Here is an 18,035-nt window from a genome sequence, read left to right on the forward strand (position 1 = left end):
ACAGTGTTAACATACAGAATACAGAGGATTTCATGTATCATGAGGGGCTTAACATGGTTCAGGACTTATGGTATGAAGCAGCCCAATCATATACTTAAACAAATCATTTTCAGAATTTCTAAACAAGGCCTATATTTAAAGGGAAACAAAGCAGCTCCGCTCTCCTGGAACCAGCTCACATGCATTTCCTTATGCAAATATACCAAACAAGCATTTCACCTGTGCTTTCAGTGATTGATTTTAGAGCAACCACAGTACAAAAATGCTACTAACAATTACATCTGACTTCCACTAGCAACTCATGATCACATTTCAGAACATCTTTTAGAATGTGTTGGAGTGTTGTTTCTAAAAGATTTCTGCCTTTCATATCTAAAATACAAGTATACAAATTTATACCGGTTGATGTGTCGTAGCGTATTTTAAACCTGACAAGGTGGAACATTGCCCATTAATATTCTTCTTATATATAACTACAGCCCTGTTCAGAAAACATCAGCTCTTAGAAAAATTCCAAGCAGCACCAAGTCTGTCATCGCTCTCTGTTGTGTCAACAAGCCTTAGCTACCATGTCATACTGGTTTATAGGGGTGGGACTGTGTATAGTAAACTGCAGGGACCCATTTCATGAACCTGATTATAATCCTGTACTCCCTTCTAATGAGTAAGTGAGTGCTTTTCTTTTCATCTTCTCCTCCCTTCATATCTCTCTCTCTCTCTCTCTCTCTCCCTACCAGGAGTTACTCTCTTCTGCTCTCAGCTTTTGAAGTGCCCGCATAATCAGGAGCCATCTGTTGCCACTGAGAAATAGCAGAGCTATGTGTGTGTCTGTGTGTGTGTGTGCATGTGTGTCACACTTCTGCTATGCCTCTCTCGCTTGGCCTCATATTATTGTGTTTATTATTTTGCATGCCTTGGCATGTGTGTGTGTGTGTGTGATGGGGACAGTGTAAATGTGGGTAGGTTTCAGTGGGTAGATATTGCTAGGAGAGTGAGGGAAGCATGGTACATACAACATAAGCACAAAAGACACACATTACAGCATGTTCAAACAGCTATACACCCATGCTCGTGTTCTTTCTCTAGCTGTTATAATATGCTTCCTGCAAATGTCAAGTCTACTGTCTACTTCAGTATACAGAGGAAGAGACAGAGAGAAAGAAGAAAAAGGGTTAGTGTATACATTTGTAATTATAGTGGCATAGTGGTTAGCATGTTTTCCCTCTGCCATGTGTGTGTGTGTGTGAAGTTTGCATGTTTTCCTCGTACATTGGGGGTTTCCTCTGGATACTCCAGTTTACTTTACCATCCAAATGCATGCATTGTTTGCTAATTGGCATCTCTGAATGATCTGTAATGAGTAAATGGTAATGTGAGTGTGTGTGTTTGTGCACTCCAAAGGGTTGGCACCCTATCTAGGGTGTCCCCTGCCTTGTGCCCTGGGTCTCTTGTTATAGGCTCCAGGCTCCCTACACCCCTGCATAGGATAAGTGGTACAGAAAACAAAAGAATGGATGGACGGATCGACGGAGGGATGGATAGATGGATGGATGGATGGATGGAATGTAATGGTGTAGCTTTAGTTATTCAGTATTTACAGCAGTTAACTTTCCTGTATAATAGTCCATTCTGGAGCACTATGTGACTCAAGAACCAGTTTCCTGCCCCATGCAGATGACCTGATTCTGCAGTCCCCCACTAAACAGGTACTGCAGTTATTGTCCTTGCTGCAGAACCAAAAGTCCAGGGGGTGGAGCTGGAGCAAATCCAACACCTAGTATATCCCTAACCCCTAACCTATATTCTAACACACAAAAAGGCTCACTTATCAATGTCCAGTCTTATACACATGCTCTGGATTTTTGGTTCGACTCCACCCAGGCAGGAGAAGCTAGCTCAGTCCTGACTCCACCCCCCTGGACATTTGGCACTGCAGCATGGGGTACTTGGTAAAGCCTGGATCTAATAGGATTCATGAGAAACACATTTTTTATCAACAGTTCTCAGTATCACATATGAAACAGTAAGATACCGACACAAATATATTTATATTTATATTTATATATTAAATATATATTTCTCCACTGTGCCATGGAGAATCAGAAAGTGGTGAGATAATATAGAGAAAGAGAGTGAGCAAGCCTGAGTAACATGTCTGCTTTTCTCTTCAATTAACTGTGTGAGTATACCTGCATAACATACACATTTTAGTATGTGTAAATGAGTGTGTATTGCCTTATCACAACTATCTAGTTGTGTCTTAGTGTATGGTTGCAGAATCAAAGAGACAAGCCATGCTGATTTTACCACATCCCACCCCCCCCCAAAACACACACACACACACACACACACACAAACACACACACAGACACACACACACGCATATGCTTACACACTGATTAAATATCTGTCTCATCTCTGTGTGCCTGTGTGCAGGGGAAGTTGCTGGTGCGTATGGGCCGCGTTGGCTTAGGAGAGAAGGTGTTGCGTGATGCCGTGCAGACCCATAGTCTGGCCCATGAAGCGTGGAGCGGCCTAGGGGAGGCGCTGCAGAGCCGCGGCAGCGCTCAGGCCCCTGACTGCTTCCTCACAGCCCTGGAGCTGGAGTCCAGCTGTCCCATCAGGCCTTTCACTATCATCCCCCGAGAGCTGTGAGAGCAGATCCCCAGCATGTCTCTTACACATACACTCCCACACAATATAATATTCCATGTTATATTTTCAGTCTCCGGTTTTATAATATCAAAGAATTTTATCAGGAAAACACTTTTTCTAAAGTGCTGATCACAGGTATTGTAAAAAAAATCTGTTGACGCTGTTAACAGAAATTATGAAAAGAATTTGTAGTAACACCTAAAACATGCACATCAGACAAGAAGAGTGTTTTAAAAGACATCATTTTAAATTAAAAACAGATATAAATCACAGACATACAGCTGCCATACCAAAGAGGATGTATAACTGCATTGTATCACTGTGCTGTATCACACACGCATACACAGCCTGCAAAAGCACTAAATCACATCCATCTCACAGTCATATGTGAAAATCTCTAGGTTACCTTAATGTCTGTATTTTAGACAGGTGAATGTCATTTCTTTCTATAAAGAGTGATGCTAAGACCACTGTTTGTGTTTGTGATTTGTTCCCTGACTGTGTACACAGTCCTGTATTTCAAGTGCTGCAGCTTGGTGCTGTCTTGTGTAATATTTCTAGTCCTGCCATGAAACTGTAATCCCCATTTACTGTCTACAAGGCTGCTGTGGTTGCCTAGCAGCCAGCCCCTTATTCGAGTTACTGGGGAAACTGGGAGAGTTGCAAGTGTATGGGTCTCCCAGCACTGAGAGCTTTTAGGGGGAAAAGGGGAGTAAAAAATGCTACGCTTGTTCTCTTTGATGCAGAAGCTCAGGCTGTTAACGAGAAAGAGAAAAGTGTGGCAGATGAAGGAATTCTGTTATGTAAGAGCTGTAAGTGGGTTTCTTAAAGCAGAATGGTTTCCTCTTAAAAACAGAACATGTAAAGAAATAAAATGAATGGCCTGAGAGGGCAATAGGTTTGTCATGCAATGTTTGTTATATGCTCCTATATTTATTTATGGTGCACCTTTCCATGCTGTTACTTGGGGCAGACCCTCTCCTTCTCTCTCTCTCTCTCTCTTTCTCTCTCTCTCTCTCTCTCTCTCTCTCTCTCTCAATTTCAATTTCAAAGTACTTTATTATACTTTATTATTGTGTTATTGTTAGCATACAATATAACGCCAATGCATCAGGAAAGAAAAGAAGGGAGAATTAAAAATTAAATAAATAAATAAATAAATAATAATAATAATAATAATAATAATAATAGAAAAATATGAAAAAATGTGACAAATTATAAGGTGTCATTGTAGGTCAAAAGTAGAACAAATGAGGGTTATGTGAGGGAAATTATTTACATATACAAAATGTACAAAATAAAACAAGATAAATACAATCGAATAATTGAAATGTATGTTGATTGTGTACAACTGTCTAGCGAAATGTGCTCGTGCTCTCTCTCTCTCTCTCTCTCTCTCTCTATCTGGTCCATACACTCATTCTACCTTCTCTCACTTTCTTTGCTTCCCTTACACTCTCTTGCCTTTCCCCTTAGTTAGGGGAGATGAATGGGCCAAACCACCACAGTCATGGTGGGTGATGTATTGGGTCACGTGGGGAGGTCCTGACAGCAGCTGGTAAAAGGAGACAGATAAATGAATTGCATGGCCTGCCACTTTGACATCAGCTGATGAAGAGTGCTAGGCAGCACCATTCATCGCCTTCACTGTCTGAATAATTAGGCAGGCCAGGCAGGCAGATCACTGCAACATCCGTCTGCTTTTCCCTCTTCACACAGCTTCCACTCAGAGAGAAGGACAACATGGATGATTGGGCAGAAGAGATGGGAGGGTTTTGTGCCTGAATTCCTTTTGATGTTAGAAACAGGATGTTCTTACTGAATTGCTTAACAACACAAAGCCCACACAGTCACTTAATGTCACAAAACCCACACAGTGTTAGGCGTCTAAAGGTGTAAGCCTTTATATTCATGTGCTTTGTTACTTATTGTTGTTAATTGAATGGCTACTGTTTTTTTTTTTTCATAAACGCCTACTACCATATAATCTTGAGTCATTTACAAATGTTTACAACAAATTTACATCTTTGTGAGCACACACATGCTCTTCTAGACATAGTATAGTTACTTAATATGGCAGGTCTCCCAGCCATGGTTTATGTGTATGTGTGTGTGTGTGTGTGTTCGCTCCTCTGGTTACCACCAGACAGCAGGGTGGCTCCTGGATCCTCATGCTGCAGTAGGAGGCAGGTCTCTGAGCAGGTCAGGTGTCCAGACAGGGTTGCATTTCTGACACCAAGTAGTTCCACTGCTTAACTGATGAGTTTGTTTTTTGATGAGGACAAACTATGCTATGGTGTGGTAGGAAAGCTAGCCAGTTGTGCTAATACTTGAGCCATTTAGGATACAGAAAGGAGCTGAAAGAAACTCGACTCTGTTATCAAGAGAAACTTGACCTCCTAGCCATTACCTGACACTTAATATCCTATTATCTAAATGATGGTATAATGAAGTCTCACCGATCAAGCTTTTTCATAATCTGGTGAACAATGCTTCCTGTGTGTCTTCAACAGCCATTTTGTAAACGTTATGGTACAACAACCATGCCTTAATATCAGACCGTTTATCTGCTCCAGATCCCTCGAGAGCAGGGCAGAGCAGAGCAGAGAGAAGCAAGCTAATTGTCCACAACCGGCTCATGTTTCACAAACACAAACAATAGGAACACTCTCCAATGAGGTCCATTGAGCTCTCCACTTCTTAAAAGTTGCACGAGTCATTTAACAGGGCTCTGCTGTAATACTAACACACCTGTCAGTGGTGGAGTCAAATGAACCGAGACCACACACTGCTATTGTTTTGCTCTATAGGTGCTCTGAATATGACCCCAGTCAAAATAACCTGCAAGCTTCCATGAGCCCTTGAGATGTCCCGCAAACAAGGAGTTGAGTTTCACTGCCACACATTCTAAATTTAGGAAGCATCCAAATAAAAATGACAGCCGTTTTAACGATGCATCACTGACTCATTTGTGTCTTTCAGGTGTAGGGATGTAGGATTTTGCCAGAAGACATTAAGTTTGAAACAACATGCTCTGGGAGACATACGGAGTATAAAAATAGATCAATTTGTGATGGCAAAACCCATGCTTAAAAGGAAAAATTTGAAGTGCTCTATTTTTCCACAGCAAAAAAAGGAAGTTATCCAGCTTAATAAACATTCTGCATTCACCCTCCCAGTTTGTAACCAGTACTGGTGTAATGGTTTGGGACCTCGCACATATTTCACTCTCTGGCTCTGTGTCGGTATTGTGTGTGATGACGAGTGTTGCGAATGGCTGTTTTATTGTGTGACAGTGACCTCTTTGTTCCAAATAAATGAGCTATGTGAGCGTGAGAGTCATCACAAAAGCTTGGGTATTATATGGATTGCTAGCTTGCATTCAGTGCACTGCATAACTGAGATAGCTTTGAGGCACGGCAGCTGGACATGGAGCTGAGAGAGTGGAAAAGGTAGATAATGATCTACAGTTTTTTTTCCTTATGCAAGCAAAGTGCACTGCTGGTTCCTGCTATAATGATCCACTGAATGAATGCGGCAATTAATTTGTCTAAGATAGAATTTTCTTTTCATTTTGTTTGTGTAAGTAAAATATGGGAGGAAAACAGACAAATAAGGTACAGAGATTGTCAGGTTCCTTAATGTCAACAGAACATAAACACGTGCATTAATTACATATCACACGTGAATTCATTTTTGATTGGCAGGTGAATGTGCAGCATTGAAATACTTTACGGTAGAAAAGGCCATTGATCCAGCCCATGTTGTCCTCAGTGGCAAAGCATGGACTGAGCTGCCGTGAGGGACTGTATGACTGTCTGGTCCAGGAGTCTTCTGTGAAAAGCCCAAAGATAAAGTGGACATGAGGATAAGAAATATATTTTGCAATATATTTATCACTAGCAATATACACTATATTGCCAAAAGTTTTGAGACATCCCTCCAAATCATGGAGAAACTTGACTGGCCTGCACAGATTCCTGACCTCAACCTGATAGAACACTTTTGGGATGAATTAGAGAGGAGACTGTGAGCCAAGCCAAAACTGGGACGTCTGCCTTTACATGCACATGAATGTAATATGAAGTTGGCCCGCCCTTTGCAGCTTCTGAGAAGGCTTTCCACAAGGTTTAGGAGTGTGTTTATGGGAATCTTTGACCATTCCTCCAGAAGCACATTTGTGAGGTCAGGCACTGATTTTGAATGAGAAGGTCTGAGTTGCAGTCTCTGCTCTAATTCATCCCAAAGTTGTTCTATCAGGCTGAGGTCAGGACTCTGTGCAGGACAGTCAAGTTCCTCCACACCAAACTCGTTCATCCATGTCTTTATGGACCTTGCTTTGTGCACTGGTGTGCAGTCATGTTGGAACAGGAAGAGGTCATCCCCAAATTGTTCCCACAAAGTTGGGAGCATGAAATTGTCCAAAATGTCTTGGTATGCTGAAGCATTAAGAGTTCCTTTCACTGGAACTAAGGGGTCAATCACAGCCCCTGAAAAACAACACCTGAATTCAAAGATTTGGAGGGGTGTCCCAAAACCTTTGGCAATATAGTGTATATAGGAATATATATCTAGCATATTACTGTTATTGTGACAATGATGTACAAAGACTATTTTAATGACAATTTAAGAATCAGTTTTGAGTTTTTTTCAAGGGACAACAATGTTATGTTATGTTATCCGATGGCATCAGAGATAAATAGCATTTGCCCCGTTTGTCAGGATATTCAAATTAAAAAGAGTTATAATAATAACTCTATAATAATAATAGAGGAAAATTGGCTGTGCTCTGAGGAGGATGGTGTTATTCTCTCCCCTGTCACTCAAAGCAGCACTAGTTACTTGTTGGGAGTAGTTGGGAGCTCATGTATGCAGAACATGGCACTGAGTGTCTTCAGCTGCCATATGCTGTGGCACATATAGCAGTTAAAAATGATGCGGTGTTTTGAAGAAGCCACGTGCTAGCCCTCACCCTCCCTGTTGTATGATAGGGGAGAGCAAGGTAATGCCTGGGCACTGGCAAATGACCAAACTAGGACAAAATGGATGAGGCAGTAATAATATATAAATAAATGAACAGAGCTTGTGATGATGGAGTGCTTAAAGATAAAGGTGTGGTACTGTAGATCTGAAGCAGGAAGTAATGGCATTACTGGGCTGGAAGTCAGGGTGTACTGGCCAGGAGCTGGTCCCTCCTTCTATAATATAAATGAATAATAGAAGTCAGTCTGAGAGAAAATTTCTTATTGCTCCAAAAACATTTCCTAAAAATATTTAAACAGTGGACAGATGTGACCAAACAACAATTGCAAACTCAGCATCTCTATTACAATTCATCCAGGATACTCTTGTTTCCAAAACTGAGAGGAAGAGCCAGTTCCCACAGCCCTGACCTGCATTACTTGGCTCTGAAAAAGCTGCCTCCTATCATTAAGTGCCACTCGACTCCACCAGCAGCCTCAACATGATCCGGCTAGCCTGAGCCATGGCGTGTGGAGAGCTGCAGTGTGTCCGAGGTGTTAATGCAGCTGTATTTCCCAAGGGCTTTTTAAAAGGGACACTGCTTGCCATCCTAATGAGCAGTGCACCCAGTCGCTCTCTGCGGCATTGGCCTTACGCTGCCCTACATTCTGCTGGCCTGCTGCAGATACATGCTTCATAGCATAAATGTCTGCTGAGCCATTGACCTTTAGTTTCATTAAAGAGAAGCAGTGTGGCCAGGAGGAGCATCGCACTGTGCCCTCTGTTTGCACACGGTACGGGAAGCTTTCAGTAAGTTATTTTTGTGGTATCAATGCCACAGCTGGGTTTCACTGCTGAAGAAAGCAGGGCTTTCAGTGAATTCGGGCTTCAAGCTGAAAGGCCGAGTTGTGCTGGTCAAAAGTCTGAAGTTTAACAAGTCTGAGATGCTGTTGAGTCAGAGCTGGATACAGTGGAAAAAAACGCAAGTGCAGTAACAATGTGTGGTTTGTTCAGTGAGGTCATATGAAATCTGGGAAACAACTCCACCTTCTTTCATTTGGAAAAAAACAAGTTCCAGTCTGAACAAATTTGGTAGATTTCAACATTAGAATGTTGTCAGTCTCTTGAAATACAGAAAAAAACACTAAGCCTTTAAGAAAAAAAAGTGACTAAGCCTCGGACCGATAGATAGATAGATAGATAGATAGATAGATAGATAGATAGATAGATAGATAGATAGATAGACATGCACACAGCATAGCAATGTATGTCAAATAAGTGCAAATGCTTTGAGATTGTGTATGCATTGTTTCTAAAATGTTTAATCCTACTTCACTGTGATATTCATATCGCATTAGAATGACAGAACTGCATGTTTTCTGGCCCTTTGTTTGGATGAGAAAAGCAGGCTTTTCTGTTTACAGTGCTTGCTATTCAGAGAGACAGCATGATTATGGACTTGAAACACTTAAAACAATTAGGAAGCACAAATGGTGCTGCCTATCTGTCCTTTTTAATGCTTTAATGTTCCTCTCTCTCTCTCTCTCTCTCTCTCTCTTTCCCTCTGTGTGTGTGTGTGCATAATACATTTGAGGTTTGCAGACACTTGACCATCACACACATATGTGAGTCTTCCTTAAACTGTTGCCACAAATTATGCAGCACACAGTTGTATCTGTCTCCCTGTGTGCTGTAGCATTAAGAACTTCCCTTCAGTGGAACTAAGAGGCCCAAACCTGTTCCAGCACGATGATGTACGCAAAGTGAGGTCCATGAAGACATGGTTTGTTAAAGTTGATGTGGAAGAACTCTGGTGGCCTGCATAGAGCTCAACCCCATTAAACATCTCTGGGTTTTCAGCCTTCAGTGCCTGATTTCGCTAATGCTCTTGTGTCTGAATGAGTGCAAAACCTCACAGACACACTGCAATATTTTGTGGACAGCCTTACCAGAAGAGTGAAGGTTATTACAAGAGCTAAGAGGAACTGGGATGTTCAAACAGCACATATGCGTTTCATGGCAAGTAAAGTGTAGTTTCATGCCTATATCTATATGATGAGTCCCAGCTTTAATGATTTTGATTTCGCTCTTCAACTCTGACCAGCTCTCACACACTATGTCAGACAGACTCACCATTAAAGAAAGATAGCCGTATACTGAGCTCTCATCGTTCTAATGTTAATAAAAAGCTTTGCTGCTTAACCTTTAACAGACCGCATGTCTTGCTTGAGATGAAACACTCTTGAAACAAAACAAAGCCCTAACATCTACCCTAATGTGCCCCAATAGGTGGCTTAACACTCTCACACTTCTGTCAGCACACAACAGCTGCCAGTATGCCTCACATATCCAATCATCCCAGCTGCCTCTCATAGTGCAGTATCATACACTATAAGACTCTCTGAAACACTGTGAAAACAATGAGGCACAAAGATATCTGATACGTGCTGATGCTCATGAATAAAGGTATCTCTTCTCATAAGGAAGATAAAAGGAATATGCTTTTAAAAAAAAATAGATTATTTTTGAAGTGGTCCAAACAAAAGGAGGTTCTCCAGCTTCAGCATTCTGCATTCACACTCCCAGTTTGTAACTGGTAATGGTGTAATGGTTTGGGATCTCACACATATTTCACTCTCTGGCTTTGTGTTGGTATTGTGTGTGATGACAAGTGTTGCTGAACGGAAGGAAGATAAGGCCTCGCATGGTTGAACAGAACATGCCATGCCTGTGGAAGGTGATATGTATTGGACAGTGGTGGTACAAATGAAAAGTTAAGATGGTGAAGTAATAAGTAAAACTGCTAGGCTTAAACTATTCAGGATTAAAAAGGAAGCTAGACCTAAAGTAGAGAAAAAGCCTTCTCACTTTTACAGTGTGTAGAGTAGAATGAAAAATGTGAAGGAGTTCAGAAACACCTCTGTACTTGCAAGGTAATTTAGGGACAGGCTTCTCAGTCACATCATAATGGTATAGAGAGAGGTCTATGTCCTTGAAAAGACATCTTAAACAGCATTCATTTTAACCTGAACAACAAGGTATACCTTCAAGTTATTGCTCCATGAAGAAAATACATGTACTGCTTAACTGTAACCCACTTTATCTTTATCTGTCCACGACTTTTTTATAGGTGTTAAGTCTTGGACAGTTCTTAAAGAAGTAGGATGCTTGATGTTGGAAAGCTTCTTGGGTCCAGACAGTAAAGCTGTAAGCTCCTGGCAGAAGCATTGGCCCGGCTCTGCATACACACAATCCGGCTGTTACAGCCCGTGTCCTTAAATCGGTAGGTCATTCTCACAGGATTGAGGCTTGCCTCCTCTATGAAATCACAAGTGTGGTAACTGCCAGTTAATGGGGTATTCTGGAGAAGAAGGATGCAAAAAACAACACAGCATTATTATACACACAAATAATTCATAGTCACTCTGACAGTGATAACTGGTGACTGAGGGATATTAAAGTAATGCAGCCAGATGTAGACAAGATAGGTCAGTATTTTGTAATTCTGCTTCTACATAGTAGTTGTGACATGCCTGTAGAAAGGCATTATATAGCTGGATTCAGAACAAATACCGTCAGGTATTTTTGATATTTAAAATGACCTCAACACATACCATGTAAATAATGCATTTACAAATAAGTATCACAAACACCAAACTATATATTTTGCAGCCCTGTTGCATAGTAAAGTGCCTCTTTTCTGCTGAACAAATAGTCATTAGGCCTTGCCTTCATTCACTGTCACCAGTGACATCACCTACCTTAATTGTGTCCTTTCACCCGTCACTACTGTCAGTCAGATTTCTCTCATCACTCAGGTCTTTCACACGACTCTGAAGAAACATGTCAGAATTGTCAGACATGTCAAAACCCCCAGTATCTCAGTCAGATGTTTGCAGCTACACCAAAGCCTTTTCGAAGCTTGCCCTGTAACGTAATAACAAGTCTCCACGCACTGAAGCTGTTTTATTGAACATGAAACCTACCGTCTGTGCTCCTTTATTGCTGTGATGAGGGATGTCTCTTATCATTTTTGTAACCTTGCTGTGCCTTTTTCCTGTCATGGCTCCAGCTCTTTCCGCAGCACTGGGGGACTTTGTCATGGCAGGAAAGAGACACCTTCCTTTCACCCGTAACCGTAACATAGGTACGGAAAATAATCGGCAGGTGTTTAACTATTAATAAAGCCAGTGGATGTGGATGGACAATATTTTGGAGCTACAATATGTTCAACAGTAATAGTGTTAAAACAGATGTTTTGTTGTCTTTGACCTCTTATGACTAAAGGCCTGCTGTTTAGTCTGTAATGTATATACTGTGTAATACTGATTTATTCATTTCTGTGTAAAGACACAAAGATGATTATATGACTATATGATGATTAGATGTCACAATCATATCATATCGATAAACAATATCACAGAAATTTTATTTTTTGACTCCCAAATGTTACCAGATTGTAAGTTTGTCACAGTATGCTCAGCAAATGCATAATTTTGATTAATTTCCAGATTATTTCAATTGATGATTTGATCATTTGTTTGAAAACATATTGAATTATTATTATTATTATTTTTACCATATTGGCTCTGCAACATGTAATATGGTGCAGTAATCAATGTGTGTTAATTTGGTGCACTAGACACAAGAGGCTGCACTGTGCTCCTTGCATCATCCCTCTTCCACAAGCTTCTCTGGGAGTTTGGGGCAGAATGTTCTTCTCTGTTGCTAGGCTACATGGAACACTTGCTACCAAGTAGCTACAGTAAGCGCTTACTGCTCCACACTTTAGTCACCCTATCTCTTGAAGCAATGAGCATAAACACACACACACACACACACACACACACACAGCTAAGGGCCCCACAACGCAGGCTACTTTAGTGCCCTGGTGGCATTGTTGCCATTTTAGATCCTCTGCAGTTTCCACAAGTGAAGGAGTTGCAATTGTTTGGGCAAAGAAAATCCCCTTAATACAATTTCATCATGAGTTTTATGCCTCATCAGCCTAGATATTTCCCAAGAGTGCATATGAATTAATGCACATTCCAGTTTAATGAGAATCAGATATTCAGAGTGGTTTCTGTTGTTTCACCTGAAATCTGAATTACATGGAATAAGTTAGCGTTTGTAATCCACAGCTTTCTGCAAGTTACATCCAGCTTTGTGCTTGTCAAAACAAAAAGGTGCAAAACACAAAAGATGACATGTACCAGTTGTCTTTTAAGAGTACTTTAATGAACGTTTATTTTGCTTTGACAAGGAGGCCATACCTCCCATCCTATCCTGTGATTACACATAGTAATTCGACCAGTTGACTCAGAGATACATTGTATGATGATTTACAAATGAACAATTCCTACTACAATAATTGTAAACATTCTGGTTGATGTAAGTGGATTTGAAACCACAAAAGAAAAAAATAAATAAATAAATAAAAACAAAAAAAAGAAAAATCAGCTCAGGGATGCATAATGGCCAACTTACTGGAGAGTTCTGAGTTATCAAGGGCTTAAGGATGCTCTAAAAACAAGGAAACCTTTCAATTTGGGGTTGAAAATTTTATTGGAAAACAAAAATATACAACTTGGAATGGATTATTTGAGGCATGACAATGATGTTAAGCTGTTTAAAAAAAAAAAACAAAACAAAAAAAAAAACAGAAAGAAAGAAAAAGTGAAAGTGAATAAACCATTAAAAAGCATCATAAGATTCAAACAAGTTCTCTGGTACAGAACAGCAGATACAAAAAGAGTTTATGTACGAGTATCTAGAAGATACACCCGTGTCTTTTTTATATATTTTTTTTCTTTTGCAGTAGTGCAATGCTGATAAATTTCATATATATTATATACTTTGTCCATAGTCCATGCAGAGTTACTCCTCTACATTGTTGCCCTGTCAACATTGTTGCCGAGTGGCAAGCCAGCTGACAGGTCTCCGCTCTTGCTACGCATCGGGTGGGGGGCAGACAGATGTGACGTGCAGGGTTTTGCGCGCCACCGCCCCCGTATCGCCGCAACAAGCACCTGATCGTGTAACCGCACCGTCACTCCAAAAAACACGATGACAGCAAAAGAAAGGGACATGAGGAGTTAGATCCTATGCAGTTTACATGCAGTTCCTTTGGACAGCCGGGAGGAAGAGGGGGGACTTAACGTTTTACAGATAAATTAAAACAAAAAAGGCAAATTATTTATAGGAGAGAGAGAGAGAGAGAGAGAGAGAGAAAGAGAGAGGGGATCTGTACAGGGCTTTCACTTTGCCGTCATCATCTGTACAAACTCTGTGGAGACAGAAATCAAGTGATTAACCTCTACAGAACATGCACTGCCAGATTACATCCATGTATGTGGTACCTCTCAGTGAGTCACCAGACACAGTTCCAGGGGAGTGTGTTCTACAGAAAGCTACAGGTCCATGACTCACCACAGGTGTGAAGTTATAACTTACCTTCGTAGTTCACCTGTCCATCTCCATCAATGTCTGCTTCTCTGATCATCTCATCAACCTCCTCATCAGTAAGCTTTTCTCCCAGGTTTGTCATCACATGACGCAGCTCAGCAGCACTGATGTATCCGTTCCCGTCCTAGAACAGAGAGAATTCTGGGTCACAGACAGCACTCAGGTGATTAACGAGTACTGTTAACTTGGTTTGCTGCCAGGGGAAAACCTTACCTTATCGAAGACACGGAATGCTTCTCTGATCTCCTCCTCACTGTCTGTGTCCTTCATCTTCCTTGCCATCATGGTCAGGAACTCAGGGAAGTCTATCGTCCCATTTCCTATGAAGAGGAGCAGTTATTAAAAAGTGCTTTTGTTTCAGATGATAGTGTGTGTGTCTGTATAAAACTCACCATCAGCATCCACTTCATTAATCATGTCCTGCAGCTCAGCCTCTGTTGGGTTCTGGCCAAGAGAGCGCATGACGGTACCCAACTCTTTGGTCGTAATGGTGCCATCTCCATCCTTGTCAAAGAGTGAGAATGCCTCTTTGAACTCTGCAGATAGGAAAAGGATAGAGAGAAAAAAAGTAGTATAAACTGTCAAATATATTTAAAAAAAATAAATAAATACAAACCATCAAAAGGAAAGGTTTGTCAACCTAACTTGCACCTGACTACACTGACAACTAACCACAAATGGTAGAGCAAAGTAAATACATTCCAGTATAGAGTACTTAACTGGTAGCAAAACATGCCAAAACACTTGTAGACTCTATAGCTCTTCTCGAAATCCCAGATGCAATACACCATCTGAGTGCACCAGTTCTCCAATCAGTGGCTTAGTTTATAATTCTTGTGCATTAATCTTAGAGAATATTTGGACAGGTTGAAGGAGTCAGACAGTACACAGACGACAGACAAATACAGCGAGGAGTAGCTGGAGTGGAGAAAGCTGAAGGAGCTGGAAGCAAAGTCACAGCTTGAGCCACAACAAACTGTGGCATAAGGCAGCATTTCACCATTATGATCTCCATAACCTGCGTCCCCAGTTCCAACGTGTATTAGTCATTCACTAGTGCATGCCTGTGGTGGAGAACAAAATTCAACACTGTAAAATAACATGACACTAGCAATACTGCCTTTTAGTTCTACAAAAAAAAAAAAAAAAAAAAAAATTTGTGTTATGCAACAAGTAGCCATTACTCCTGGGCCACTTGTTTATTGATTGATATCAATTTTCCTTCACAAGAAGGAATTTTCCATCACTTCCACTCCTAAGTTGAAATACAGCAACAAGGCTTGCTGGCTTCAGCTGCTTAGAGCAGATCTAAAAATCCAGAAAGCATAACTCCAATTCGCTGCATTCTGACCTAAACAGGCTCATCATTTCAGAAAAATCACACACAAAGTCAAAAGATTATTCTATTCTTCTGTACAGCACCACCCTGATTTCTATGTTCACTCCGTGGGACCTCTCTCTTTTCCTATGGAGGGAAAAAAAAAATTATACTATATGAATCCTGAACTTATTGTCACTTGTCTTGACAGGATATTGTTTTGTGACCTCACAGCTCCCTGATTCTCCTCCCTCTTTTTTTTGGTCTTACTAAGCAACATGGCAACACAGCTGTGACCTCACAATATCTCCAGGGACATGCACCAACCTTTGTGCCTGGGTCTCAACAGGCAACCCACCCTGACTTCACGGTCACTATGGAGACAGACCACTGTGACCTAAATGATGCTATTTGGGTTTGGATTTTCCATTGTGACCGTACCCATTAGTGGCTCTTGATAATGGGCCTGATAAGAGGAATCTGTAAAAGCAACAGCGTGTAAAGCTGAGAGAACAGACCATATAAATCAGTTTAGAAGTGTTTTGTCCGTGGTTAGGTTAGGGTGGGGAAGGCATACTAATAAAGCCGGCAATTCTGCTAAAAAAAATTCCTGCCATGCAATTTCTTAAAACACTTAGCGTTTTCAAGTTAAAACTTGCTACACTGCTACTGTAACAGTCCAAATAGTATTCAGCAAGATGGGAACTGAGAGAGAAAAAAAGTGAAGCGAATTCGGTGAGGGAAATGGACAAACAAAATAGGAGTAGCCAGATGGAAGAGTCCGCAAGAGGACACACCCTAGCTGCTCGATCTGCTCTCCTACAGTCCAATATGTGCTCGATTAAAAATAAATAAATAAATCATTAAACCGATTAAAAATCAAGCAACAATGTAGGCAGAGGCTTCTTTCGCCGAGTGTTTAAAAGAGCGCAGTTATCGTTGCAGCAGTGGCGCGTCCATTCATTTCCCCGGCGCAGCTTTAAGGCACTGCCATAAAAGGGAAAACCATAAATCCAACGCAGAGAGGGAAAGAGGGAGGGGTGGAGGACAGAAAGAGGGAGAAAAGCACGGAGATCCACAGCGGCGGCCACGTGCATGACGGCAAAACGCTTACCGGCAATCTGCTCCTCTGTCAGCTGGTCGGCCTGAGGGATGGACGAGAGAGAGAGAGAGAGAGAGAGAGAGAGAGAGAGAGAGGTAAATGTTTAAAACCGGCTTCAGATTGATCACAGCCTTCCCTGAGGGCTAAATCGCTACTAAAAAAAATCTAGTACGCTAGGCGTAAACTGTGGGAGTTAGTTACCTAATATTTCCAGTTAGGTAACTACATACTGAAGATGTATACAATAATAGAGGTGTTAGGGTTCGAGCCCTGGACGTGACGAGCTCGTTAACTGGAACCGCGCCGGAAAACAGCGCAGTCTGCTGCAGCCAGTGGCGCAGTATAACACTCCACCGGACAGTAATGCTTTAATCACAACTATAAATGCCTGCAGAATCTTACGCCTCATCCAAAAACGAGTTGACAGCAGCTATATGGACGGATAAAAAGCTATTTGACAGCCCAATGGGTAAAATAAAGCAAGTAATAACTGGCAATGCGTCAGTGTTGATGCTTGATGGCAAGGAAAAAAATTCGAAGTGCAATGATTACGGATGCCATTTTGTAATCCGTTACACTGTAATAGTATCGTTAATAGGCTATTACACACACACACAGTCCATTTTAGTAGCCTGTGTAGGTGAAGGAAGCGCAGTCTGCTCAATGTTGCAGTTTAAAATTAAATTAAAAAGTAACCATGCTTGTCCAGAACAAGATGATCATGTCTATACAATGTAAACTCTACAGTGCTACACAGGCAACGAGGAAACATAAATAGCCATTTCGCCGGACTGGGCGCAACATGTAGCAGTTATTCTAAATAAAAATGTTCAAAGAAAAAAAAGTAATATCTATTGTTTCTGACATGCCATAACACAATAACTCCGTTTTACAGTATACTACATTGTAACATTTGTATAAAGCCTCTGTAACTTACCATAGCGCTGTTTTAATAAATTCTAGTTCCACAAGTCCAACAGTTCGCAGCTGGCAAACAAACAGGATGCAATAGAAGAGTGCCTGGCGCGCCTTTAATGGTCGCTTTGAAACTCCTCCCCGTTCTCGCTGCATCCGCCAACACACTTCCTTCTGGACCACAAAGGATGATCGCAAACGCTCACGATTTTGGGATTTATTGGTGCAAGTAAGATTCTAATTAGCTCCATTTGACTGCGTTTAATCAAAACTTCAATCATGTGCAAAAAAATTAAGCACAAGTATGCGTTTCGAGTAGGAACTAGCTCCCGGCGGAGTTATACATTCTGCTATTGTGTGATGCGTCGGGCGCAGCACAGCATGTTGTAGTGAGGAAAAGGCGCTCCTGATTGGTGCACTCGTACCTGCAATGCGTCACTCGCGCGGCGCTTCGGTGCTGCATTCACACTCAGTCTATAGGCTGCAAGAAGCGCCCCAAGCACAGCGTACACTCTACATGGACGTGGCGGGACAGTTCACAGCATATGTCCAGGAAACCACTCACTGAAATAATCTGTACACCCAGGACGTGACACTGTTTATTTCCCCATGTGTAGT

At 41.3% G+C, this 18,035-nt stretch overlaps 3 protein-coding genes across 5 annotated transcripts in view; 1 reads left to right on the forward strand and 2 right to left on the reverse strand.

The window, feature by feature from the left end:
- The window catches only part of ttc7a (tetratricopeptide repeat domain 7A), a 29,243-nt gene extending 26,121 nt beyond the window's left edge, over positions 1–3,122 (forward strand). For 2 of the 3 annotated variants that reach the window (XM_058385949.1, XM_058385948.1), the window contains one exon: positions 2,437–3,122. In XM_058385949.1, the coding sequence (XP_058241932.1) occupies positions 2,437–2,655 (219 nt within the window). In that variant the 3' untranslated portion in view covers positions 2,656–3,122. Of the gene's footprint in view, positions 1–737; positions 2,380–2,436 lie in introns of those variants that run through there. The other variant, XM_058385950.1, reaches the window with a different exon arrangement.
- A 4,633-nt stretch (positions 3,123–7,755) lies between these two features.
- Positions 7,756–11,762, reverse strand: stpg4 (sperm-tail PG-rich repeat containing 4). The gene is given in 7 exon segments (XM_058385189.1): positions 7,756–7,802; positions 7,805–7,853; positions 8,244–8,398; positions 10,536–10,608; positions 10,738–10,857; positions 10,859–10,978; positions 11,604–11,762. Coding segments are annotated over 7 exon segments (723 nt in total).
- Positions 11,763–12,833: 1,071 nt separating this feature from the next.
- Positions 12,834–17,565, reverse strand: calm2a (calmodulin 2a (phosphorylase kinase, delta)). The gene is made up of 6 exons (XM_058385698.1): positions 17,440–17,565; positions 16,515–16,545; positions 14,475–14,618; positions 14,296–14,402; positions 14,071–14,206; positions 12,834–13,903 (listed from the first exon to the last, which is right to left on the reverse strand). The coding sequence occupies exons 1-6, from the start codon at positions 17,440–17,442 to the stop codon at positions 13,875–13,877; spliced, it is 450 nt and encodes a 149-aa protein (XP_058241681.1). The 5' UTR covers positions 17,443–17,565; the 3' UTR covers positions 12,834–13,874.
- Between the last annotated feature and the right edge of the window lie 470 nt (positions 17,566–18,035).

Source organism: Hemibagrus wyckioides, linkage group LG03, assembly GCF_019097595.1.
Source record: "Hemibagrus wyckioides isolate EC202008001 linkage group LG03, SWU_Hwy_1.0, whole genome shotgun sequence".
NCBI classification, from domain to species: Eukaryota; Metazoa; Chordata; class Actinopteri; order Siluriformes; family Bagridae; genus Hemibagrus; species Hemibagrus wyckioides.